At 48.0% G+C, this 26,201-nt stretch overlaps 1 protein-coding gene across 3 annotated transcripts in view; it reads right to left on the bottom strand.

Annotated features, from left to right (window-relative positions):
• LOC135056400 (WASH complex subunit 2A-like) overlaps window positions 1-26,201 on the bottom strand; it is a 189,983-nt gene that overhangs the window by 59,196 nt on the left and 104,586 nt on the right. For all 3 annotated transcript variants that reach the window (XM_063961493.1, XM_063961495.1, XM_063961494.1), the window contains exons 19-20: window positions 15,956-16,110; window positions 14,760-14,868 (exon numbers count right to left, since the gene is read on the bottom strand). In XM_063961493.1, the coding sequence (XP_063817563.1) occupies window positions 14,760-14,868; window positions 15,956-16,110 (264 nt within the window). The remainder of the gene's footprint in view (window positions 1-14,759; window positions 14,869-15,955; window positions 16,111-26,201) is intronic.

Genomic DNA, 26,201 nt, shown 5'->3' with positions numbered 1-26,201 from the left:
TGTACTTTCTGTTGTGGTAGGTAAATTCTTTGATTTACCGTATCGAGAATCATACCTAGGAATTGAAGGCGTTGAGACGGAATGAGATGTGATTTTTTGAAGTTGACAATCCAACCGTGGTGAACTAGTACATTGTACGTTAGTAGCGCATGTTGGAGAAGCATCTGTTGAGACGGGGCTTTGATGAGCAGATCGTCTAAATACGGAACTATTGTCACTCCCAGGGATCTGAGATGAGCTATCATCACAGACATCACTTTGGTGAATACCCGAGGCGCTGACGATAGGGCAAACGGTAGAGCCTGAAACTGGTAATGGTTTTGGCGTATTGCAAACCGCAAGAACCTTTGATGAGGCTGCCAAATCGGAATGTGTAAGTACGCATCCTTGAGATCTAGCGCAATCATGAATTCCTTTGGCTCTAAACTTGCAATCACTGAGAGCAGAGATTCCATCTTGAATCTGTAGTAAGTTACGTACCGATTGAGACCCTTTAAGTTCAATATTGGCCTGACTGAGCCATCCGGCTTCGATACCACAAACAGAGTGGAATAATAAGCCTGACCCTGTTGGTGTACAGGGACCGGAATCAAAACTGCTGAATCCAGTAGGGACTGAATGGCAATTTGCAGAACCGCCCTCTTGTCGTCCGACAGAGGCAGTCCTGTCTTGAAAAACCGCAGTGGCGGAAGACAGTCGAACTCTATTTTGTAACCTCTTAACACTAAATTGCGCATCCACCCATCCGCGGATGTCTGGAACCACGCCAAATGGAACGTATGAAGGCGTGCTCCCACAATCGGAGAACAGAGATGGGCTGGTAGCCCGTCATGCCACTGGCTTGTCGGTAACCTTATCGTCCTGACGACTTGTGTTGGTTTGTTGGAAACCACGTCCACGTCTACCAGGCGTGGCTGTTCCTCTGCCACGTCCGCGAAAGGACTGAGGTCTAAAGGATTTGAACGCAGGTCTAGAGTACCTCCGTCTTGGTACCGGTGGAGGCAATGGTAAGAAAACCGACTTTCCTCCCATAGCCTCAGAAATCCATGTGTCCAATTCAGGACCAAACAACTTCTTGCCACCGTAAGGTAACACCTCTATACCTCGTTTGACCTCTGCCTCCGCTTGCCAAGAACGCAGCCAGAGTGCTCGTCGTGCCGTAACTAGCGACGATGAAAGGCGAGAAGTGAGCTGACAGACGTCAGTAGAAGCTGTACAGAGATACTCCGCAGCCTCACACATTTGATCAGCAAGAAGTATAAGGTGTTCGTCATGTAGGGCAGACTTGAGTTCTGTTATCCATACTATTAGCGCCTTAGGTGACCCAGATGCCAACCAAGCCAGGTCTCAGCAGCACTCCTGCTGCTACATACATGGACTTTAGCATAGTTTCTATTTTGCGATCTGAAGGGTCTTTAAGCATAGTAGCAGCTGGCACTGGTATGGTTAATTTCTTTGTAAGTTTCGACACTGACGAATCAACTATTGGTGGATTCTCCCATGTACATGTCACAGAGTCTGGAAACGGGTAACTAGACTTAAATCTGCGAGGTATAGAAAACCGTTTATCTGGAGTCTGTCGTGTTTCTACTAACATCTTATTAAGAGACTCCGAAACAGGAAAACACATTGGAGTTCTCTGTCGTTTAGTAAATACGACCTGATCATTTGTCAGAGGCTCCTCAGTTTCTGTAAACTTCAGAGACTGACGCACCGCTCTGATGAGATTATCAATACCTGAGCTGTTAAAATCCTCACTATCTGACTCCACTTCGCCCTCCTCACCCTCATCTTGTGCCGTGAGGTCTGGCATGGAATCGTCAGAATGCAACATAGCAGAAACTGGTAAATCATAAGACATGAAATTTATCCCGTCTACCCAAAATGGATTTGGACCTTTCGCAAGGCTGAGACGCCTCCGGTAGTTCTGGCGGTCTTCACCCTAGACTCAGATCTTGCCGCTTCCCGCTTTTGTCGAGCGGCGGACAATTCTGATTGCAACCCAGCCAATACATTGGCTAGCATTTCCCATGGAGGGTCCGGAGATGAAACTGGCTTTAACACCGGAGCAGAAATTGTATTCGTAACTGAATCCACAAAACATACTGGACATGTGGTAGATCCATCCGGTAACACACTGCTACAGACTTTGCAGTGATGCTTCTTAATTTTTGCTGGTGCCTTACTCATTAAGGAGACAGACAATACAATACACAAAAACCAGACACTTGCACGACTCAGTAAAAATAAGAATTTACTTACCGATAATTCTATTTCTCGGAGTCCGTAGTGGATGCTGGAGTTCCTGAAAGGACCATGGGGAATAGCGGCTCCGCAGGAGACGGGGCACAAAAAGTAAAGCTTTACGATCAGGTGGTGTGTACTGGCTCCTCCCCCTATGACCCTCCTCCAAGCCTCAGTTAGGTACTGTGCCCGGACGAGCGTACACAATAAGGAAGGATTTTGAATCCCGGGTAAGACTCATACCAGCCACACCAATCACACTGTACAACCTGTGATCTGAACCCAGTTAACAGTATGATAACAGCGGAGCCTCTGAAAAGATGGCTCACAACAATAATAACCCGATTTTTGTAACTATGTACAAGTATTGCAGACAATCCGCACTTGGGATGGGCGCCCAGCATCCACTACGGACTCCGAGAAATAGAATTATCGGTAAGTAAATTCTTATTTTCTCTATCGTCCTAGTGGATGCTGGGGTTCCTGAAAGGACCATGGGGATAATACCAAAGCTCCCAAACGGGCGGGAGAGTGCGGATGACTCTGCAGCACCGAATGAGAGAACTCCAGGTCCTCCTTAGCCAGGGTATCAAATTTGTAGGATTTTACAAACGTGTTTGCCCCTGACTAAATAACCGCTCGGCAAAGTTGTAAAGCCGAGACCCCTCGGGCAGCCGCCCAAGATGAGCCCACCTTCCTTGTGGAATGGGCATTTACATATTTTGGCTGTGGCAGGCCTGCCACAGAATGTGCAAGCTGAATTGTATTACACATCCAACTAGCAATAGTCTGCTTAGAAGCAAGAGCACCCAGTTTGTTGGGTGCATACAGGATAACAGCAAGTCAGTTTTCCTGACTCCAGCCGTCCTGGAACATATTTTCAGGGCCCTGACAACATCTAGCAACTTGGAGTCCTCCAAGTCCCTAGTAGGTGCAAGGCACCACAATAAGCTGGTTCAGGTGAAACACTGACACCACCTTAGGGAGAGAACTGGGGACGAGTCCGCAGCTCTGCCCTGTCCGAATGGACAAACAGATATGGGCTTTTTTGAGAAAAAACCACCAATTTGACACTCGCCTGGTCCAGGCCAGGGCCAAGAGCATGGTCACTTTTCATGTGAGATGCTTCAAATCCACAGATTTGACTGGTTTTAAACCAATGTGATTTGAGGAATCCCAGAACTACGTTGAGATCCCACAGTGCCACTGGAGGCACAAAAGGGGGTTGTATATGCAATACTCCCTTGACAAACTTCTGGACTTCGGGAACTGAAGCCAATTCTTTCTGGAAGAAAATCGACAGGGCCGAAATTTGAACCTTAATGGACCCCAATTTGCGGCCCATAGACACTCCTGTTTGCAGGAAATGCAGGAAACGACCGAGTTGAAATTTCTTTGTGGGGCCATCCTGGCCTCACACCACGCAACATATTTTCGCCACATGTGGTGATAATGTTGTGCGGTCACCTCCTTTCTGGCTTTGACCAGGGTAGGAATGACCTCTTCCGGAATGCCTTTTTCCCTTAGGATCCGGCGTTCCACCGCCATGCCGACAAACGCAGCTGCGGTAAGTCTTGGAACAGACATGGTACTTGCTGAAGCAAATCCCTTCTTAGCAGCAGAGGCCATAAGACCTCTGTAAGCATCTCTTGAAGTTCCGGGTACCAAGTCCTTCTTGGCCAATCCGGAGCCATGAGTATAGTTCTTACTCCTCTACGTCTTATAATTCTCAGCACCTTAGGTATGAGAAGCAGAGGAGGGAACACATACACCGACTGGTACACCCACGGTGTTACCAGAACGTCCACAGCTATTGCCTGAGGGTCTCTTGACCTGGCGCAATACCTGTCCCGTTTTTTGTTCAGACGGGACGCCATCATGTCCACCTTTGGTATTTCCCAACGGTTTACAATCATGTGGAAAAAACTTCCCGATGAAGTTTCCACTCTCCCGGGTGGAGGTCGTGCCTGCTGAGGAAGTCTGCTTCCCAGTTTCCATTCCCGGGATGAAACACTGCTGACAGTGCTATCACATGATTTTCCGCCCAGCGAAAAGTCCTTGCAGTTTTTGCCATTGCCCTCCTGCTTCTTGTGTCGCCCTGTCTGTTTACGTGGGCGACTGCCGTGATGTTTTTCCCACTGGATCAATACCGGCTGACCTTGAAGCAGAGGTCTTGCTAAGCTTAGAGCATTATAAATTTACCCTTAGCTCCAGTATATTTATGTGGAGAAAAGTCTCCAGACTTGATCACACTCCCTGGAAATTTTTTCCTTGTGTGACTGCTCCCCAGCCTCTCGGGCTGGGCTCCGTGGTCACCAGCATCCAATCCTGAATGCCGAATCTGCGGCCCTCTAGAAGATGAGCACTCTATAACCACCACAGGAGAGACACCCTTGTCCTTGGATATAGGGTTATCCGCTGATGCATCTGAAGATGCGATCCGGACCATTTGTCCAGCAGATCCCACTGAAAAGTTCTTGCGTGAAATCTGCCGAATGGAATTGCTTCGTAGGAAGCCACCATTTTTACCAGGACCCTTGTGCAATGATGCACTGTTTTTAGGAGGTTCCTGACTAGCTCGGATAACTCCCTGGCTTTCTCTTCCGGGAGAAACACCTTTTTCTGGACTGTGTCCAGAATCATCCCTAGGCACAGCAGACGTGTCGTCGGGATCAGCTGCGATTTTGGAATATTTAGAATCCACCCGTGCTGTTGTAGCAGTATCCGAGATAGTGCTACTCCGACCTCCAACTGTTCCCTGGACTATGCCCTTATCAGGAGATCGTCCAAGTAAGGGATAATTAAGACGCCTTTTCTTCGAATAAGAATCATCATTTCGGCCATTACCTTGGTAAAGACCCGGGGTGCCGTGGACAATCCAAACGGCAGCGTCTGAAACTGATAGTGACAGTTCTGCACCACGAACCTGAGGTACCCTTAGTGAGAAGGGCAAATTTGGGACATAGAGGTAAGCATCCCTGATGTCCCGGGACACTATATAGTCCCCTTCTTCCTGGTTCGTTATCACTGCTCTGAGTGACTCCATCTTGATTTGAACCTTTGTAAGTGTTCAAAAATTTTTTAGAATAAGTCTCACCTAGCCTTCTGGCTTCAGTACCACAATATAGTGTGGAATAATACCCCTTTTCTTGTAGTAGGAGAGGTAATTTAATTATCACCTGCTGGGAATACAGCTTGTGAATTTTTTCCCATACTGCCTCCTTGTCGGAGGGAGACCTTGGTAAAGCAGACTTCAGGAGCCTGCGAAGGGGAAACGTCTCGACATTCCAATCTGTACCCCTGGGATACTACTTGTAGGATCCAGGGGTCCTGTACGGTCTCAGCGCCATGCTGAGAACTTGTCAGAAGCGGTGGAACGCTTCTGTTCCTGGGAATGGGCTGCCTGCTGCAGTCTTCTTCCCTTTCCTCTATCCCTGGGCAGATATGATCTTATAGGGACGAAAGGACTGAGGCTGAAAAGACGGTGTCTTTTTCTGCAGAGATGTGACTTAGGGTAAAAACGGTGGATTTTCCAGCAGTTGCCGTGGCCACCAGGTCCGATGGACCGACCCCAAATAACTCCTCTTCCTTTATACGGCAATACACCTTTGTGCCGTTTGGAATCTGCATCACCTGACCACTGTCGTGTCCATAACATCTTCTGGCAGATATGGACATCGCATTTACTCTTGATGCCAGAGTGCAAATATCCCTCTGTGCATCTCGCATATATAGAAATGCATCCTTTAAATGCTCTATAGTCAATAAAATACTGTCCCTGTCAAGGGTATCAATATTTTTAGTCAGGGAATCCGACCAAGCCACCCCAGCTCTGCACATCCAGGCTGAGGCGATCGCTGGTCGCAGTATAACACCAGTATGTGTGTATATACTTTTTATGATATTTTCCAGCCTCCTGTCAGCTGGTCCTTGAGGACGGCCCTATCTATAGACGGTACCGCCACTTGTTTTGATAAGCGTGTGAGCGCCTTAGCCACCCTAAGGGGTGTTTCCCAACGCGCCCTAACTTCTGGCGGGAAAGGGTATACCGCCCCTAATTTTCTATCGGGGGGAACCCACGCATCATCACACACTTTATTTAATTTATCTGATTCAGGAAAAACTACGGTAGTTTTTTCACATCCCACATAATACCCTCTTTTGTGGTACTTGTAGTATCAGAAATATGTAACACCTCCTTCATTGCCTTTAACGTGTGGCCCTAATAAGGAATACGTTTGTTTATTCACCGTCGACACTGGATTCAGTGTCCCTGTCTGTGTCGACCGACTAAAGTAAACGGGCGTTTTAAAACCCCTGACGGTGTTTTTGAGACGTCTGGACCGGTACTAATTGTTTGTCGGCCGTCTCATGTCGTCAACCGACCTTGCAGCGTGTTGACATTATCACGTAATTCCCTAAATAAGCCATCCATTCCGGTGTCGACTCCCTAGAGAGTGACATCACCATTACAGGCAATTGCTCCGCCTCCTCACCAACATCGTCCTCATACATGTCGACACACACGTACCGACACACAGCACACACACAGGGAATGCTCTGATAGAGGACAGGACCCACTAGCCCTTTGGAGAGACAGAGGGAGAGTTTGCCAGCACACACCAAAAACGCTATAATTATATAGGGACAACCTTATATAAGTGTTTTCCCTTATAGCATCTTTATTACATATTTCTAACGCCAAATTAGTGCCCCCCCTCTCTGTTTTAACCCTGTTTCTGTAGTGCAGTGCAGGGGAGAGCCTGGGAGCCTTCCCTCCAGCCTTTCTGTGAGGGAAAATGGCGCTGTGCGCTGAGGAGATAGGCCCCGCCCCTTTTTCGGCGGCCTCGTCTCCCGCTCTTAACGGATTCTGGCAGGGGTTAAATATCTCCATATAGCCTCCGGAGGCTATATGTGAGGTATTTTTAGCCAAAATAGGTTTTTTTTTGCCTCCCAGGGCGCCCCCCTCCCAGCGCCCTGCAACCTCAGTGACTGCCGTGTGAAGTGTGCTGAGAGGAAAATGGCGCACAGCTGCAGTGCTGTGCGCTACCTTTAGAAGACTGAGGAGTCTTCTGCCGCCGATTCTGGACCTCTTCTTACTTCAGCATCTGCAAGGGGGCCGGCGGCAAGGCTCCGGTGACCATCCAGGCTGTACCTGTGATCGTCCCTCTGGAGCTGATGTCCAGTAGCCAAGAAGCCAATCCATCCTGCACGCAGGTGAGTTCACTTCTTCTCCCCTAAGTCCCTCGTTGCAGTGATCCTGTTGCCAGCAGGACTCACTGTAAAATAAAAAACCTAAGCTAAACTTTTCTAAGCAGCTCTTTAGGAGAGCCACCTAGATTGCACCCTTCTCGGCCGGGCACAAAAATCTAACTGAGGCTTGGAGGAGGGTCATAGGGGGAGGAGCCAGTACACACCACCTGATCGTAAAGCTTTACTTTTTGTGCCCTGTCTCCTGCGGAGCCGCTATTCCCCATGGTCCTTTCAGGAACCCCAGCATCCACTAGGACGATAGAGAAATAGTACTAAGGTGTCTCTATATATATATATATATATATATATCTGGCCAAGTGCAGTACACGTGGCCAGTACTATGAAATGTGATCCCAAATTCCCACTAACACCCCTGCGCCTCCGGTGGAGTAGAGATGTAGGACAGGAACGTTCTGGAATCACAGCAGGAAGACACAGGAAGCATGGTTAAAATGGCTGCCATGCTTAAAATTATAGTCACAGTACAGGTTACAAGCATATAAACTGATATATATCCCTGTATGAAATCCTGTGTAATCATCCCTGCAGCCTAACATACTGCTCCCCCTCGTGCCGCTTATTGTACCCTCTGCTGACAGCCTGTAATGCCCCCCCCCCCCCTGTATGCGCCGTTGCGGATGCAGTGCGGGGCGGCCAGCGAGCAGCGTGTGGGGCCGCCAGCGGGGGCCGGGTAGCGGGACGCGCTGGGACAGACAGCGGGGAGCGCGTCCTGAAGCGCTCTGAGCAGCGGCCGGAGCAGCTGCGGTGGGCGGGCGGACTTAGAGGGATCCCAGCGCCATCAGTTTTAAAGAAAACTTTGTCCCCACACAGCGGGGCGGCAGCGGGAGCTGACCGCCCCGTTCAACATACCTTGACTCCTGCAGCTGTGGTGAGGCTCCGACGGGGCTTCTCTGCAAGCGCCGGCCAGCCTGTGTGCAGGAAGTCTGTCTGGCTGTGAGGGTGCTCATTTAGTGAGGACCGACACGCCACAGCTGCTAGTAGCAGCTTGCACTATCCCTGACCCTGCCTTTTGGAAGGGGGAAAGGGATGTGTATGAAAAAAGAAAAAATATTAACTAAAAAAAAATAAGAATTTACTTACCGATAATTCTATTTCTCATAGTCTGTAGTGGATGCTGGGGACTCCGTAAGGACCATGGGGAATAGCGGCTCCGCAGGAGACTGGGCACATCTAAAGAAAGCTTTAGGACTAACTGGTGTGCACTGGCTCCTCCCCCTATGACCCTCCTCCAAGCCTCAGTTAGGATACTGTGCCCGGACGAGCGTACACAATAAGGAAGGATTTTGAATCCCGGGTAAGACTCATACCAGCCACACCAATCACACCGTATAACTTGTGATCTGAACCCAGTTAACAGTATGATAACAGAGGAGCCTCTGAAAAGATGGCTCCCAACAATAATAACCCGATTTTTGTAACAATAACTATGTACAAGTATTGCAGACAATCCGCACTTGGGATGGGCGCCCAGCATCCACTACGGACTATGAGAAATAGAATTATCGGTAAGTAAATTCTTATTTTCTCTAACGTCCTAAGTGGATGCTGGGGACTCCGTAAGGACCATGGGGATTATACCAAAGCTCCCAAACGGGCGGGAGAGTGCGGATGACTCTGCAGCACCAATTGAGAGAACTCCAGGTCCTCCTCAGCCAGGGTATCAAATTTGTAGAATTTAGCAAACGTGTTTGCCCCTGACCAAGTAGCTGCTCGGCAAAGTTGTAAAGCCGAGACCCCTCGGGCAGCCGCCCAAGATGAGCCCACTTTCCTTGTGGAATGGGCTTTTACAGATTTTAGCTGTGGCAGGCCTGCCACAGAATGTGCAAGCTGAATTGTACTACAAATCCAACGAGCAATAGTCTGCTTAGAAGCAGGAGCACCCAGCATGTTGGGTGCATACAGGATAAACAGCGAGTCAGATTTCCTGACTCCAGCCGTCCTGGAAACATATTTTCAGGGCCCTGACAACATCCAGCAACTTGGATTCCTCCAAGTCCCTAGTAGCCGCCGGCCCCACAATAGGTTGGTTCAGGTGAAAACGCTGGAACCACCTTAGGGAGAAACTGAGGACGAGTCCTCAATTCCGCCCTGTCCGAATGGAAAATCAGATAAGGGCTTTTACAGGATAAAGCCGCCAATTCTGACACGCGCCTGGCCCAGGCCAGGGCCAACAGCATGACCACTTTCCATGTGAGATATTTTAACTCCACAGATTTAAGTGGTTCAAACCAATGTGACTTTTTGAAACCCAAACTACATTGAGATCCCAAATTGCCACTGGAGGGACAAAAGGAGGCTGTATATGCAGTACCCCTTTTACAAACGTCTAAACTTCAGGGACTGAAGCTAGTTCTTTTTTGGAAGAAAATTGACAGGGCCGAAATCTGAACCTTAATGGACCCCAATTTCAGGCCCATAGACACTCCTGTTTTCAGGAAATGTAGGAATCGACCCATTTGAATTTCCTCCGTCGGGCCTTACTGGCCTCGCACTACGCAACATATTTTCGCCAATTGTGGTGATAATGTTTTTGCGGTTACATCCTTCCTGGCTTTTGATCAGGATAGGGATGACTTCATCCGGAATGCCTTTTTTCCTTCGGGATCCGGTGTTCAACCGCCATGCCGTCAAACGCAGCCGCGGTAAGTCTTGGAACAGACAGGGTCCTTGCTGGAGCAGGTCCCTTCTTAGAGGTAGAGGCCACAGAACCTCCGTGAGCCTCTCTTGAAGTTCCGGTTACCAAGTCCTTCTTGGCCAATCCGGAGCCACGAATATAGTGCTTTCTCCTCTCCATCTTATCAATCTCAGTACCTTGGGTATGAGAGGCAGAGGAGGGAACACATACACTGACTGGTACACCCACGGTGTTACCAGAGCGTCTACAACTATTGCCTGAGGGTCTCTTGACCTGGCGCAATACCGGTCGAGTTTTTTAATCATGTGGACGACTTCTGGGTGAAGTCCCCACTCTACCGGGAGGAGGTCGTGCTGAGGAAGTCTGCTTCCCAGTTGTCCACTCCCGGAATGAATACTGTTGACAGTGCTATCACATGAATTTTTCGCCCAGCGAAGAATCCTTGCAGCTTCTGCCATTGCCCTCCTGCTTCTTGTGCCACCCTGTCTGTTTACGTGGGTGACTGCCATGATGTTGTCCGACTGGATCAACACCGGCTGACCTTGAAGCAGAGGTCTTGCTAAGCTTAGAGCATTGTAAATGGCCCTTAGCTTCAGGATATTTATGTGAAGTGATGTATCCAGGCTTGACCCTAAGCCCTGGATATTCCTTCCCTGTGTGACTGCTCCCCAGCCTCGCAGGCTGGCATCCGTGGTCACCAGGACCCAGTCCTGAATGCCGAATCTGCGGCCCTCTAGAAGATGAGCACTCTGCAACCACCACAGGATGGATACCCTTGTCCTTGGTGACAGGGTTATCCGCTGATGCATCTGAAAATGCGACCCGGACCATATGTCCAGTAGGTTCCACTGGAAAGTTCTTGCGTGGAATCTAACGAATGGGATTGCTTCGTAGGAAGCCACCATTTTTACCCAGAACCCTTGTGCATTGATGCACTGAGACTTGGTTCGGTTTTAGGAGGTTCCTGATTAGCTCGGATAACTCCCTGGCTTTCTCATCCGGGAGAAACACCTTTTTTCTGGACTGTGTCCAGGATCATCCCTAGGAAACAGAAGACAAGTCGTCGGAACCAGCTGCGATTTTGGAATATTGAGAATCCAATCGTGCTGCCGCAACACTACCTGAGATAGTGCTACACCGACCTTCAACTGTTCCCTGGATCTTACCCTTATCAGGGAATCGTCCAAGTAAGGGATAACTAAAATTTCCTTCTTTCAAAGGGATATCATTTCGTCCATTACCTTGGTAAAGACCCGGGGTGCCGTGGACCATACCTACGGCAGCGTCTGAACTGATAGTGACAGTTCTGTACCATAACCTGAGGTACCCTTGGTGAGAAGGGTAAATTTTGACATGAAGGTAAGCATCCTTGATGTCCCGAGACATCATGTAGTCCCCTTCTTCCAGGTTCGCAATCACTGCTCTGAGTGACTCAATCTTGAATTTGAACCTCTGTATGTAAGTGTTCAAAGATTTTAGATTTAGAATCGGTCTCACCGAGCCGTCTGGCTTCGGTACCACAATAGTGTGGAATAATACCCCGTTCCCTGTTGCAGGAGGGGTACCTTGATTATCACCTGCTGGGAATACAGCTTGTGAATGGCTTCCAAAACTGCCTCCCTGTCAGAGGGAGACGTCGGTAAAGCCGACTTTTGGAAACGGCGAGGGGGAGACGTCTCGAATTCCAATATGTATCCCTGAGATATTACCTGAAGGATCCAGGGGTCTACTTGCGAGTGAGCGCACTGCGCACCGAAATTCATTGAGAACGGGCCCCCACCGTGCCTGAGCTTGTAAAGCCCTAGCGTCATACTGAGGGCTTGGCAGAGGCGGGAAAGGGTTTCTGTTCCTGGGAACTGGCTGATCTCTGCAGCCTTTTTCCTCTCCCTCTGTCACGAGCAGAAAAGAGGAACCTTTCGTCCGCTTGCCAACAAAGGACTGCGCCTGATAATACGGCGTCTTATTTTGAGAGGCGACCTGGGGTACAACGTGGATTTCCCAGCTGTTGCCGTGGCCACCAGGTCTAAAAGACCGACCCCAAATGTCCCCATTCAAAGGCAATACTTCCAAATGCCGTTTGGAATCCGCATCACCTGACCATTTTACTGGTAGAATTGGACAACGCACTTATACTTGATGCCAGTCGGCAATTATTCCGCTGTGCATCATGCATATATAGAAATGCATCTTTTAAATGCTCTATAGGCAATAATATACTATCCTTATCTAGGATATCAATATTTCCAGTCCGGGAATCCGACCATGCCAACCCAGCACTGCACCTCCAGGCTGAGGCGATAGCTGGTCGCAGTATAACACCAGTATGTGTGTAAATACCTTTTTGGATACCCTCCTGCTTTCTATCAGCAGGATCCTTAAGGGCGGCCATCTCATGAGAGGGTAGAGCCCTTGTTCTTACAAGCGTGTGAGCGCCTTATCCCCCCTAGGGGGTGTTTCCCAACGCACCCTAACCTCTGGCGGGAAAGGGTATGCAGCCAATACTTTTTAAGAAATTATCAATTGTTATCGGGGGGAAACCCACGCATCATCACACACCTCATTTTATTTCTCAGATTAAGGAAAACTACAGGTAGTTTTTCCCTCACCGAACATAATACCCCTTTTTGGTGGTACTCGTATTATCAGAAATGTATAAAAACATTTTCCATTGTCTCAATCATGTAACGTGTGGCCCTACTGGAAATCACGGTTGTCTCTTCACCGTCGACACAGGAGTCAGTATCCGTGTCGGCGTCTGTATCTGCCATCTGAGGTAACGGCCGCTTTAGAGCCCCTGACGGCCTAGGAGACGTCTGGACAGGCACAAGCTGAGTAGCCGGCTGTCTTTTTATATAGAGCGGACACTGTCACGTAATTTTCAACAGTACATCCACTCAGGTGTCGACCCCCTAGGGGGTGACATCACTGTTACAGACACTCTGCTCCGTCTCCACATCATTTTTCTCCTCATACATGTCGACACAAACGTACCGACACACAGCACACACACAGGGAATGCTCTGATAGAGGACAGGACCCCACTAGCCCTTTGGGGAGACAGAGGGAGAGTATGCCAGCACACACCAGAGCGCTATATATATACACAGGGATAACCTTATATAAGTGTTTTTCCCCTTATAGCTGCTGTATGTTTTAATACTGCGCCTAATTAGTGCCCCCCTCTCTTTTTTTTAACCCTTTCCTGCAGGGAAGAGCGAGGGAGCTTCCCTCCAACTAAGCTGTGAGGGAAAATGGCGCCAGTGTGCTGAGGAGATAGGCTCCGCCCCCTTTTCGGCGGCCTTATCTCCCGGTTTTTTGTATATTCTGGCAGGGGTTAAATGCATCCATATAGCCCAGGAGCTATATGTGATGTATTTTTTTTGCCATGTAAGGTATTTCTGTCATGTTTTAATGCGTCTCAGGGCGCCCCCCCCAGCGCCCTGCACCCTCAGTGACCGGAGTATGAAGTGTGCTGAGAGCAATGGCGCACAGCTGCAGTGCTGTGCGCTACCTTATTGAAGACAGGAACGTCTTCTGCCGCCGATTTTTCCGGACCTCTTCGCTCTTCTGGCTCTGTAAGGGGGCCGGCGGCGCGGCTCCAGGACCCATCCAGGCTGGACCTGTGATCGTCCCTCTGGAGCTAATGTCCAGTAGCCAAGAAGCCCAATCCACTCTGCATGCAGGTGAGTTCGCTTCTTCTCCCCTTAGTCCCTCGATGCAGTGAGCCTGTTGTCAGCAGGTCTCACTGAAAATAACAAACCTAAACTAAAACTTTCACTAAGAAGCTCAGGAGAGCCCCTAGTGTGCACCCTTCTCGTCGGGCACAGAAATCTAACTGAGGCTTGGAGGAGGGTCATAGGGGGAGGAGCCAGTGCACACCAGTTAGTCCTAAAGCTTTCTTTAGATGTGCCCAGTCTCCTGCGGAGCCGCTATTCCCAATGGTCCTTACGGAGTCCCCAGCATCCACTTAGGACGTTAGAGAAATAAAAATATTCAAAAGAATTGTGGACTAAGCCACAGACCTGTTGCTACTTCGAGCACAGAAAAAACACTGAGGTACTCTGGGATATGGAGGGGTGGAGTGTTCTAAATTTAAATATTCAGTGCCCTGTTTCCTACGGAAGCCGTCCACATCCCAAGAGTACTCCAGTGACCCCTAGTGGATGAAAAAGAAAATAAAGCAGCCAGTATTTACCCTGCACAGAAATAAAATAACCCACCCAAATCTAACTCTCTCTGCACATGTTATATCTGTCCCCCTGCAGTGCACATAGTTTTGTCCAACTGCTAACAAAATTCCTGCTGCAATCAACTTGGAATTACCCCCAATAGCACCAATCCAAACTACTATAATCTAGTACTATTTACCCAGCCCCAACCTGCTATACTTTCCAGGTGACTGCTGTGGGCGAATGATGGAGACTGAACAGGTCACTGTCGTTTATTACATAAACAAGTATGACTAATATGTCAAACCTGACCATAGATATGGGGTCAGCAAAAGACTGTATAAATAAAGTACAGTTTTACTGCTAATCCTAATAACATTCTACCAATCTCAGTATTTCATTAGCAGAAGGTGTTCTATATAAATTTTGACACCTACCAAAGCCTGACCCACTGATGGAGACGGGGTTACTTCAGCTGCAAACAAAGGTTCTTCACCGATTTCATCTTCCTCAAACAACAGAGAAACACGATGATGCTTCTTCTGGCTGGAAACAGAATATTAACGGTTACTAAACACCATACTTTACCCAAGCGAGATAAACTGAATTTGCATTATGTAAGATAGAAAACCAAGACAGTAAGGCTGGATTACATTTTTATTCTCTCTATTTTTTTAAATGGACACCTCTTAGTAATGGGATGCGGTCATGTGACCACCCCTCAGGATCCTGAGCGACGCCGGGATCCTGAGCGATCAAATGCCTGAAAGTCGGCATGTCGATTAACAGGGACCATTCCCATGTCCACGACACCCAGAGAGTGGGAATAGAACTTGTGGAGAGCTCTGTTGCGCTCGCACCCCTCCCCCGCAAGCATTCTGCGGTCGGAATCCCAGGGTCGGTATGCTGACCTCCGGGATCTCCACCGCCTGTCACATAGCCCCAGCCCTTAACATCTGCATGGTACTGACTGTTATTTCCATTGGCCTGATTAGCTCAAGTCTATTAGGCGCCTTAATTTCAGAAGAATAAGGACTCAAAAGCTGCAGATTTCAAGTGGTCAAAAGAGATGATTCCAGAAAACACTGGTGCCCACTGGAACCTTAAAAGTAGTGTGATGTTACAGAATAACCCCATCCAAGGCTAAAATCCAGTTTTGAGTGGAATATCACAAGGTATAACTATTCCCTTGGGTGCAGCCTTCACGGAGCTCAGCAGGTCCTCCTAAGCGCTGCATGTGCCAGTCACTGTCTACTGCATGTTTCTGCAGTTAATGTGATATCGGTGCCCAACATTTAACGGCCTTAAAAGCATGAGCAAGTGAACCATGTGCGCTGCGCTCCTGCTGACCTGCTCATGTGTCAAAGAAGTAGTGTGGTGTTCGCTGAGAGAGTATGTAAGAGTCAGCAAGCTGCGGTGTGCAGGATGTCACTGGACCTGCTGACTGATAGGCCACTCAAATCAGAACTGATCCTATAAGGCTGCCATCCATCATATTGAGTAGTAAGCTGGAGAACACAGAACTTTGCACACACAACACTTTACAGTTCTATGGATAATTCCATTAAAGTATATTGCATATGATGCTCCTCCTGCTGCACCAATTATATAGTAAAAGAGAGAGAAACTTTACCTTTCTTTTGTAATTGCAAAAAGGTCATCGTCGCCATTGTTAAATAAGCTAGATTTCTTTTCAGTCCTTTCCTCCTTCTTTGCGTTAGGTGGAATAGCTGCATCTTTCTTGCTTTTCTCAACTGGTTTACGGTTATTTGAAACAGTGATAGGATCCTGCAGGACAGAAATTACACAAAATAACACTCTGGAACCCACTTAGGGGGGAAATCAATTAGCCGTAGCCAATTACTGCAGTCTTAACAGATTAGCCGAAAGGCTGCACATAACAGGGTTGTTGTTTTTTTTTCAAGCCTAAGCGGGTTAAAAAAACAAGCAAACAAACAACCACCTGCATTACATAGCTTGTTTTCATAAGCCACGAGTGTTAACGCATAGATCTGGGAACTTTTCCCAGATTCTGTGTGTTAACGTCTGAAAACAGATTTAACAGAAGAAACAAACTGGGCTGTAATTGAATAGGCTGAAGTGAAAAAGTTTGAGGCTACCCCCATTTTTCTCCCCCATTAAATTATCGGGCTAACTGAATTCCCCCCTTAGGCATTGTGTTGTATACCAAGTTGCAACTGAGGTTTAGTACCATGTTGCAGCTGTTTAGATCAATGGTTAGTTTTATAGTTTTTTTCTTTACAAAAAACAACATTCACATAATCTATACACCTCACGTATAGATGTGAGAGTATGTTAAATGTGGATGATGTCACGATATGCTTTATAGTAGTGACATGTGAGACACAGTGACAATTATTTAGTTGGGGTTTTGCTTTTATAAATCAAGTTTGTACACAGTGTGTGTATATATAATTAATTATATGGTTATATGGAAAACTATAATTTTGGAGCATTAGGGAATGTGAAAGGTTTCAATTCATTTTCACAACTATTTCAGAGTATTTTAAACACTATTTAGTAAAATGAAAGAGGATTTTGGTACTTACCGATAAATCCATTTCTCTGAATCCTCTAGGGGACACTGGAACAGCATTATACAGTAGGGGTGTGAAGCTTGCAACCGGAGGTGTGGCACAATCTAAAATTAAACATTGTCTGCACAGCCGGCTCCTCCCCCTAAACATCCCTCAGTTTGGAAAATTTGACCAAGAGAATAGGACATGAGACTTACAACCAATGGCGAGGAGCCCACCGTACAATAATTCAAACAGCATCCAAGAATTCTGTTAACAGAAAACTAACGCTGCTTGCATGAACTGGTTATGGAACACAGCAGGCTGACAGCACCGAGGCGGGCGTCCAGTGTCCCCTAGAGGATTCAGAGAAATGGATTTATCTGTAAGTACCAAAATCCTCTTTTCTCTTTCATCCACTAGGGGACACTGGAACAGCATTATACAGTAGGGGACGTCCCAAAGTTACTCCCAAGGGTGGGAGTGCTGTCAGAGTCCTGCAAAACTAAACGTCCGAACTTAGAATCTCCGGACGCAACGTATCAAACTTGTAGAATCTCATGAACGTATGTGCTGATGACCACGCTGCCAAGCTGAGTAGTAGAGGTACCTCTGGCGGCCACCCGGGAGGCACCCACGGATCCGGTGGTATGGGTACTAGCCTGAACCCGGTTCCCACAGGATAACTATTTCAGAATAGTAAGCCTAATCCATCTGGCTAAAATTTGTTTAGATGCTGGCAAACCTGTCTTTGTACTATCATAATAAAACAAACAAAATGTTCCTATTGTCTGATGTACAACATAACCTATACGTAAATCCGTAAATCTCTGACAACGTTCAAAGACACGTCCCCATCTGCAACTCCGTGAAATGATGGAACCACAATTTGCTGGTTTACCTGAAACCTTGTACTATCTTCGGAAGAACTCTGTCGTACTGAGTTCCGCCCTGTCTGAATCGAAATTTAGAAAAAGGACTCTTACACAATAAAGCCCCCAAAACAGAGACCCGTCTGGCCGAAGCTGAGGCAAGTAACAGCTTGAGTGTCCAGGAGAGACATCTCAATCCTGCTCTTTCTAAAGGTTCTAAAGCCGATCTGATATAGGCCAACCCCCAGGTTAGGTCCCACGGCGTCGTGCAAGGACGGAAAGGAGGTTGTATACTCAGCACCTCCCGAAAGAAAGTCCTGGAAACCAACCCTCGTTGACACCAGTCTATGCGGTCATCCATATACTGTAATAGTGACCGGCTTCCTAGCTGCTATCGTTGTAGGGAAAGCCACATTTGGTATTTCTGTCTTTCACCATATCCGGGACTCAATAACCACTCCGTTAAACGCAACCTGATCAAGTCTGGGTGGAGGAACTGCCCCTGTGATAGCAGGTCATCCCGCTGAGGTAGCCTCCAGGGATCTTCCGCTAGTAGCCTCTTCAAATCAGAGTACCAACCTCTGCGGGGCCAGTTTGAGCAATGAGAATTGCCCACACTCTTATCCGTTTTGGCCTCCATTATTACCCTGGGTCTGAGAAGAAAAGGTTCTGTAAAACCAAGGAAGTGTCAATGCGTCCACTGCTGGATTCCTAGTTCTGGTCACATACCTGGGCAGTTTATGGTTGTGTCGTGATGCCAAGAGGTCTACACGAGGTAGGCCCCATCCTCCTACAACTATCTCGAAAACTATTGGGTGTAGACACCACTCTCTTGGATGCACGTCCTGGCGACTGAGATACCCTGGTTCCCAGATCTCCACTCCTGGAAAGAACTATGCCGAAAGAACGCTGTTGCGCCTCTCTGCCCAAAAACCAGATCAAAATGCCATCTTGTGTCTTGGTCTTCCTGGACGGTTTATGTATGCCATCGTTGTGACATTGTGCGACTGCATCTGCAGGTGGTGAGTCATCACTAAGCCTCCAGTTAAGAGAAGTTACATTGTAATTGCACCCAGCCCGAGAATCTCCATGGAATAGACTGCTCTTTCGTGACGTCCCTCTGTTCTGAAACCGATGTTCCTCAGGGACGGCACTCCAACCTCTGAGACTGGCATGCATTGCGAGGATCCTCCAATCCCAAATGCCGAATCTCTGGCTGCTTTGCGAGATTTCTATGTAACGACCACCAAATTAGGGAAGGTTGGACCCATGTAAAATCCGCAATTTGCGCTATAGAAACTAGTGCGAACCTGCTCCCTGAGCAATGAGGTTCCTGTAATCTGTCATACTGTAGAGCCACCATCTTCCTTAGCAGATGCACACCCAGGTGTAGGGAAACCATCTGTGCCTGTAATACTTGAGCCACCAGCCTCTGTATGTCATGGATCTTGTTCTCTGTGAGACCTAGAAATTGAGTCCCTTGAGTTGGCAGTAGGTTGGATTTCTGGAAATCCAGAATACACCCATGTTGAGTGAGAAAATGATGGGTCGTCTGAGCATCTTTGCCAGCTGTTCTGAGAGGAGGCCCTGATCAGCAGATCGTCTAGATAAGATATGATCGTGACCCTTAACCTTCTCAATCTTGCGACCCATATTACCCTGATCTTTCTAAAAAATTCTCGGGTCCAAAGATACACCGAAAGGCAAGGCTCAGAGCAGGTAATGATCCTTCACCAGTATGACTCGTAAGTATGTTTGGTGAGGATTCCAAATCGGGATATTGAAGGTATGCATTCTCAATGCCCCCAGACACCATGAACTCCCCTTATTCTAGGCCAGTAATGACAGATTGGATTGATTCCATCTTGAGTCTATAGGCCGTTAGAACTGGTTAAAAACTTTTAAATTGAGTATCAGTCTGACCGTCTGGTATTTGGAAGTAAGTTCTGAATTTTTGTAATTCCTATCGCTTTTGAACGGACTGACAGCTTGGGCGTTGTAGAGGTCTATTGTTAATGTAAGGAGACAAACCCTCTTCAAGTCTCGGACCCGGTCTCCGCCTTCCAACCCCTGCTCCCCATAGGAGGTCTAAGGTGAGAATTTGTTGAGACCTGATTACTGGCTATTTGGAACAGTCTTTGTTATCCGAGACTCCACCAGAACCAGACTGGGAACCAAACTAGTTGAATAAAGGACCAGAGTCACTTCTACTGCCCCTTGGCCCAGTTGTATGATTCCCGGTAGGCAGAAATTCCGTCTGACTCTCTTTTGGACCCAGGAAAGCTTCCCTTCCCAGGGAAAAGTCTTCCAAACCAGTAACTCTAGCCTCTTTACCGAAACACGAACATCCTAGGTCCGTTTGAGATGGTCTTGCACTTAGAGGTTGGATCGCTATGTCCATTAGAAACTACATATGCCTGTTCTTCAGAGGGACTATAAAATATAAAAATGTCCCCTTTACAGACTAGGCAGAGGTAAGCCCATCTGTGGAATCCGAAATTCTGTTAGTCACCGAACCATTAGGCAATATATCTGAGATCGGGATGCTAATCCTTAGTAGCCTGATAAGTATACATGGCTAACTCTCAAATATGCTCTGCTAGTCAAAAATTGTGTTTGGGTAACTTGGAAGCCTTTACTGGCCGCCCACTCTTACCTCAATTCTTTTTCGCTTCTAACGGTTCGCCCTCCATTACGCAGCCACCGTCTTCTCCCCACTCTTACGCTAGGGTAGGAAGGGGATTACCATTTTCGGCCATCGTATTATACCTGTGTGGACGGAGTAATTCTAACTCTGAATTCCTCCCCGTTTCGGATGGGTGCTCAGCCCATACTTAAAAGTTGTCTGCCCGTTGTCAACTGTTGCGCACCCCCGGGCTATTTACCGTATTGCTCATTGATTTGAGCAACTCCTTCCTTTTTACTTAGATAAACATATACATACCACTCAGCCGGATTTTCACCTGTGAAAATAGGAGGAGAAAAGCTGTAGGAATATTGGGAGCTCTGAAGAGTATTTTCAAAACCGCTGAAAAATAAACAAATTATTAATATAAATACTCCAACTATCACCTACAAAATCACCAACTGCTGATACAGGTAGCGTTGAATTGGGTGTCAATATCTGAAGCTCCCACCTCCGTCGGACCTGTTAGCAGCGTCCGTTGGAGACATTATGTATATATATATCTATATTAGATGTGCGCCAAATGTAACTGGACTTAACATGCTGGTAATATGGCTTAGCGTGCTTGGTTTGTGCATTGATGTTGAAAATGCACCCCCACAGAATACATTGCAGTGTATTTTATCTTTACAATAGGCAAAGGAATACCGTAGTGGATGACGGGAACAAATGTACACTGGATTCACCTGGCTGGCTTCATTGAGAAAATAAATAATAAGAATTTACTTACCGATAATTCTATTTCTCGTAGTCCGTAGTGGATGCTGGGAACTCCGTAAGGACCATGGGGGGATAGCGGCTCCGCAGGAGACTGGGCACAAAAGTAAAAGCTTTAGGACTACCTGGTGTGCACTGGCTCCTCCCCCTATGACCCTCCTCCAAGCCTCAGTTAGGATACTGTGCCCGGACGAGCGTACACAATAAGGAAGGATATTGAATCCCGGGTAAGACTCATACCAGCCACACCGTACAACCTGTGATCTGAACCCAGTTAACAGCATGATAACAAAGGAGCCTCTGAAAAGATGGCTCACAACAATAATAACCCGATTTTTGTAACAATAACTATGTACAAGTATTGCAGACAATCCGCACTTGGGATGGGCGCCCAGCATCCACTACGGACTACGAGAAATAGAATTATCGGTAAGTAAATTCTTATTTTCTCTGACGTCCTAGTGGATGCTGGGAACTCCGTAAGGACCATGGGGATTATACCAAAGCTCCCAAACGGGCGGGAGAGTGCGGATGACTCTGCAGCACCGAATGAGAGAACTCCAGGTCCTCCTCAGCCAGGGTATCAAATTTGTAGAATTTAGCAAACGTGTTTGCCCCTGACCAAGTAGCTGCTCGGCAAAGTTGTAAAGCCGAGACCCCTCGGGCAGCCGCCCAAGATGAGCCCACTTTCCTTGTGGAATGGGCTTTTACAGATTTTGGCTGTGGCAGGCCTGCCACAGAATGTGCAAGCTGAATGGTACTACAAATCCAACGAGCAATAGTCTGCTTAGAAGCAGGAGCACCCAGCTTGTTGGGTGCATACAGGATAAACAGCGAGTCAGATTTTCTGACTCCAGCCGTCCTGGAAACATATATTTTCAGGGCCCTGACTACGTCCAGCAACTTGGAGTCCTCCAAGTCCCTAGTAGCCGCAGGCACCACAATAGGCTGGTTCAAGTGAAATGCTGAAACCACCTTAGGGAGAAATTGAGGACGAGTCCTCAATACTGCCCTGTCCGTATGAAAAATTAGGTAAGGGCTTTTATAGGATAAAGCCGCCAATTCTGAGACACGCCTGGCTGAAGCCAGGGCTAACAGCATTACCACCTTCCATGTGAGATATTTTAAGTCCACAGTGGAAAGTGGTTCAAACCAATGTGATTTTAGGAATCCCAAAACTACATTGAGATCCCAAGGTGCCACTGGAGGCACAAAAGGAGGTTGTATATGCAGTACCCCCTTGACAAACGTCTGTACTTCAGGAACTGAAGCCAGTTCTTTTTGGAAGAAAATCGACAGGGCCGAAATCTGAACCTTAATGGACCCTAATTTTAGGCCCATAGACAGTCCTGTTTGCAGGAAATGCAGGAAACGACCCAGTTGAAATTCCTCTGTAGGGGCCTTCCTGGCCTCGCACCACGCAACATATTTACGCCAAATACGGTGATAATGTTGTACGGTTACATCCTTCCTGGCTTTGATCAGGGTAGGGATGACTTCATCCGGAATGCCTTTTTCCTTCAGGATCCGGCGTTCAACCGCCATGCCGTCAAACGCAGCCGCGGTAAGTCTTGGAACAGACAGGGTCCCTGCTGGAGCAGGTCCTTTCTTAGAGGTAGAGGCCACGGGTTCTCTGTGAGCATCTCTTGAAGTTCCGGGTACCAAGTCCTTCTTGGCCAATCCGGAGCCACGAGTATAGTCCTTACTCCTCTCCTTCTTATGATCCTCAGTACCTTGGGTATGAGAGGCAGAGGAGGGAACACATACACTGACTGGTACACGCATGGTGTTACCAGAGCGTCCACAGCTATTGCCTGAGGGTCCCTCGACCTGGCGCAATACCTGTCTAGTTTTTTGTTGAGGCGGGACGCCATCATGTCCACCTTTGGTTTTTCCCAACGGTTCACAATCATGTGGAAGACTTCTGGGTGAAGTCCCCACTCCCCCGGGTGGAGGTCGTGTCTGCTGAGGAAGTCTGCTTCCCAGTTGTCCACTCCCGGAATGAACACTGCTGACAGTGCTATCACATGATTTTCTGCCCAGCGAAGAATCCTTGCAACTTCTGTCATTGCCCTCCTGCTTCTTGTGCCGCCCTGTCTGTTTACGTGGGCGACTGCCGTGATGTTGTCCGACTGGATCAGCACCGGCTGACCTTGAAGCAGAGGTCTTGCTAGGCTCAGAGCATTGTAGATGGCTCTTAGCTCCAGGATATTTATGTGAAGTGATGTCTCCAGGCTTGACCACAAGCCCTGGAAATTTTTTCCCTGTGTGACTGCTCCCCAGCCTCTCAGGCTGGCATCCGTGGTCACCAGGACCCAGTCCTGAATGCCGAATCTGCGGCCCTCTAGAAGATGAGCACTCTGCAACCACCACAGGAGAGACACTCTTGTCCTTGGAGACAAGATTATCCGCTGATGCATCTGAAGATGCGACCCGGACCATTTGTCTAGCAGATCCCACTGGAAGGTTCTTGCGTGGAATCTGCCGAATGGGATTGCTTCGTAAGAAGCCACCATTTTTCCCAGAACCCTTGTGCATTGATGCACTGAGACTTGGCCTGGTTTTAGGAGCTTTCTGACTAGTTCGGATAACTCCCTGGCTTTCTCCTCCGTGAGAAACACCTTTTTCTGGACTGTGTCCAGGATCATCCCTAGGAATAGAAGTCGTGTCGTCGGGATCAGCTGCGATTTTGGAATATTGAGAATCCAACCGTGCTGGCGCAGCACTATCTGAGATAGTGCTACCCCGACTTCCAACTGTTCCCTGGATCTTGCCCTTATCAGGAGATCGTCCAAGTAAGGGATAACTAAAACTCCCTTCCTTCGAAGGAGTATCATCATTTCGGCCATTACCTTGGTAAAGACCCGGGGTGCCGTGGACAATCCAAACGGCAGCGTCTGAAACTGATAGTGACAGTTCTGTACCACAAACCTGAGGTACCCTTGGTGAGAAGGGTAAATTGGGACGTGTAGGTAAGCATCTTTGATGTCCAGAGACACCATATAGTCCCCTTCTTCCAGGTTTGCAATCACTGCTCTGAGTGACTCCATCTTGAATTTGAACCTTTGTATGTAAGTGTTCAAGGATTTCAGGTTTAAAATTGGTCTCACCGAGCCGTCCGGCTTCGGTACCACAAATAGTGTGGAATAGTACCCCTTTCCCTGTTGCAGGAGGGGTACCTTGATTATCACCTGCTGGGAATACAGCTTGTGAATGGCTTCCAATACTGCCTCCCTGTCTGAGGGAGACGTCGGTAAAGCAGACTTTAGAAAACGGCGAGGGGGAGACGTCTCGAATTCCAATTTGTACCCCTGAGATACCACCTGAAGGATCCAGGGGTCCACTTGCGAGTGGGCCCACTGCGCACTGAACTTCTTGAGACGGGCCCCCACCGTGCCTGAGTCCGCTTGTAAAGCCCCAGCGTCATGCTGAGGACTTTGCGGAGGCGGGAGAGGGCTTTTGTTCCTGGGAACTGGCTGTTTGTTGCAGCCTTTTTCCTCTCCCTCTGCCACAGGGCAGAAATGAGGCGCCTTTTGCCCGCTTGCCCTTATGGGGCCGAAAGGACTGCGCCTGATAGTATGGCGTCTTCTTAGGTTGAGAAGCTACCTGGGGTAAAAATGTGGATTTTCCAGCAGTTGCAGTGGCTACCAGGTCTGATAGACCTACCCCAAATAACTCCTCCCCCTTATAAGGCAATACTTCCATGTGCCTTTTAGAATCCGCATCACCTGACCACTGCCGCGTCCATAAACCTCTTCTTGCAGAAATGGACAGCGTGCTAACTCTTGATGCCAGTCGGCAAATATCCCTCTGTGCATCACACATATATAGAAATGCATCCTTCAAATGCTCTATAGTCAATAATATACTGTCCCTATCAAGGGTATCAATATTTTCAGTCAGGGAATCCGACCACGCCAGGCCCGCACTGCACATCCAGGCTGAGGCTATTGCTGGTCGCAGTATAACACCCGTGTGAGAGTATATACATTTTAGGATATTCTCCAGCTTTCTATCGGCAGGTTCCTTTAGGGCGGCCGTATCAGGAGAGGGTAGTGCTACCTGTTTAGACAAGCGTGTGAGCGCTTTATCCACCCTAGGGGGTGTTTCCCAACGTGCCCTATCCTCTGGCGGGAAAGGGTACGATGCCAATAACCTTTTAGGAATTATCAGTGTTTTATCGGGGGAAACCCACGCCTCATCACACACTTCATTTAATTCCTCGGATACAGGAAAAACTACAGGCAGTTTTTTCTCACCAAACATAATACCCTTCTTAGTGGTACTTGTATTATCAGATATATGCAATACATTTTTCATTGCTTCAATCATGTAACGTGTGGCCCTAGTGGAAGTCACGTTTGTCTCCTCATCATCGACACTGGAGTCAGTATCCGTGTCTGTGTCTGCCATTTGAGGTAACGGGCGTTTTAAAGCTCCTGATGGCGTTTGAGACCCCTGGACAGGCACAAGCTGATTAGCCGGCTGTCTCATGTCGTCAACTGTCTGTCGTAAGGAGCTGACACTGTCACGCAGTTGTTCCACAAGCTCATCCACTCAGGTGTCGACTCCCTAGGGGGTGACAACTGTATAATAGGCAATTGCTCCGCTTCCATCTCATTTTCCTCCTCAAACATGTCGACACAATCGTACCGACACACCGCACACACACAGGGAATGCTCTGATAGAGGACAGGACCCCACTAGCCCTTTGGGGAGACAGAGGGAGAGTATGCCAGCACACACCAGAGCACTATATATATACAGGAATACCACTATCAAGTGTGCTTTTTCTTTATAGCTGCTGTTAATATAAAACTGCGCCAAATTAGTGCCCCCCCTCTCTTTTTTACCCTTTTCTGTAGTGCAGGACTGCAGGGGAGAGTCAGGGAGACGTCCTTCCAGCGGAGCTGTGATGGAAAATGGCGCCCGTGTGCTGAGGAGATAGGCTCCGCCCCCTTCTCGGCGGCCTTTTCTCCCGCTTTTTTGGTAATTCTGGCAGGGGTTAAAATACACCCATATAGCCCTGGGGGTTATATGTGGTGTATTTATGCTAGCCAAGGTGTT

The sequence above is a fragment of the Pseudophryne corroboree genome, chromosome 3, assembly GCF_028390025.1.
Source record: "Pseudophryne corroboree isolate aPseCor3 chromosome 3, aPseCor3.hap2, whole genome shotgun sequence".
NCBI classification, from domain to species: Eukaryota; Metazoa; Chordata; class Amphibia; order Anura; family Myobatrachidae; genus Pseudophryne; species Pseudophryne corroboree.
The sequence above is the reverse complement of the archived record's forward strand: the minus strand, read 5'-3'. Positions and strand labels throughout refer to the sequence as shown.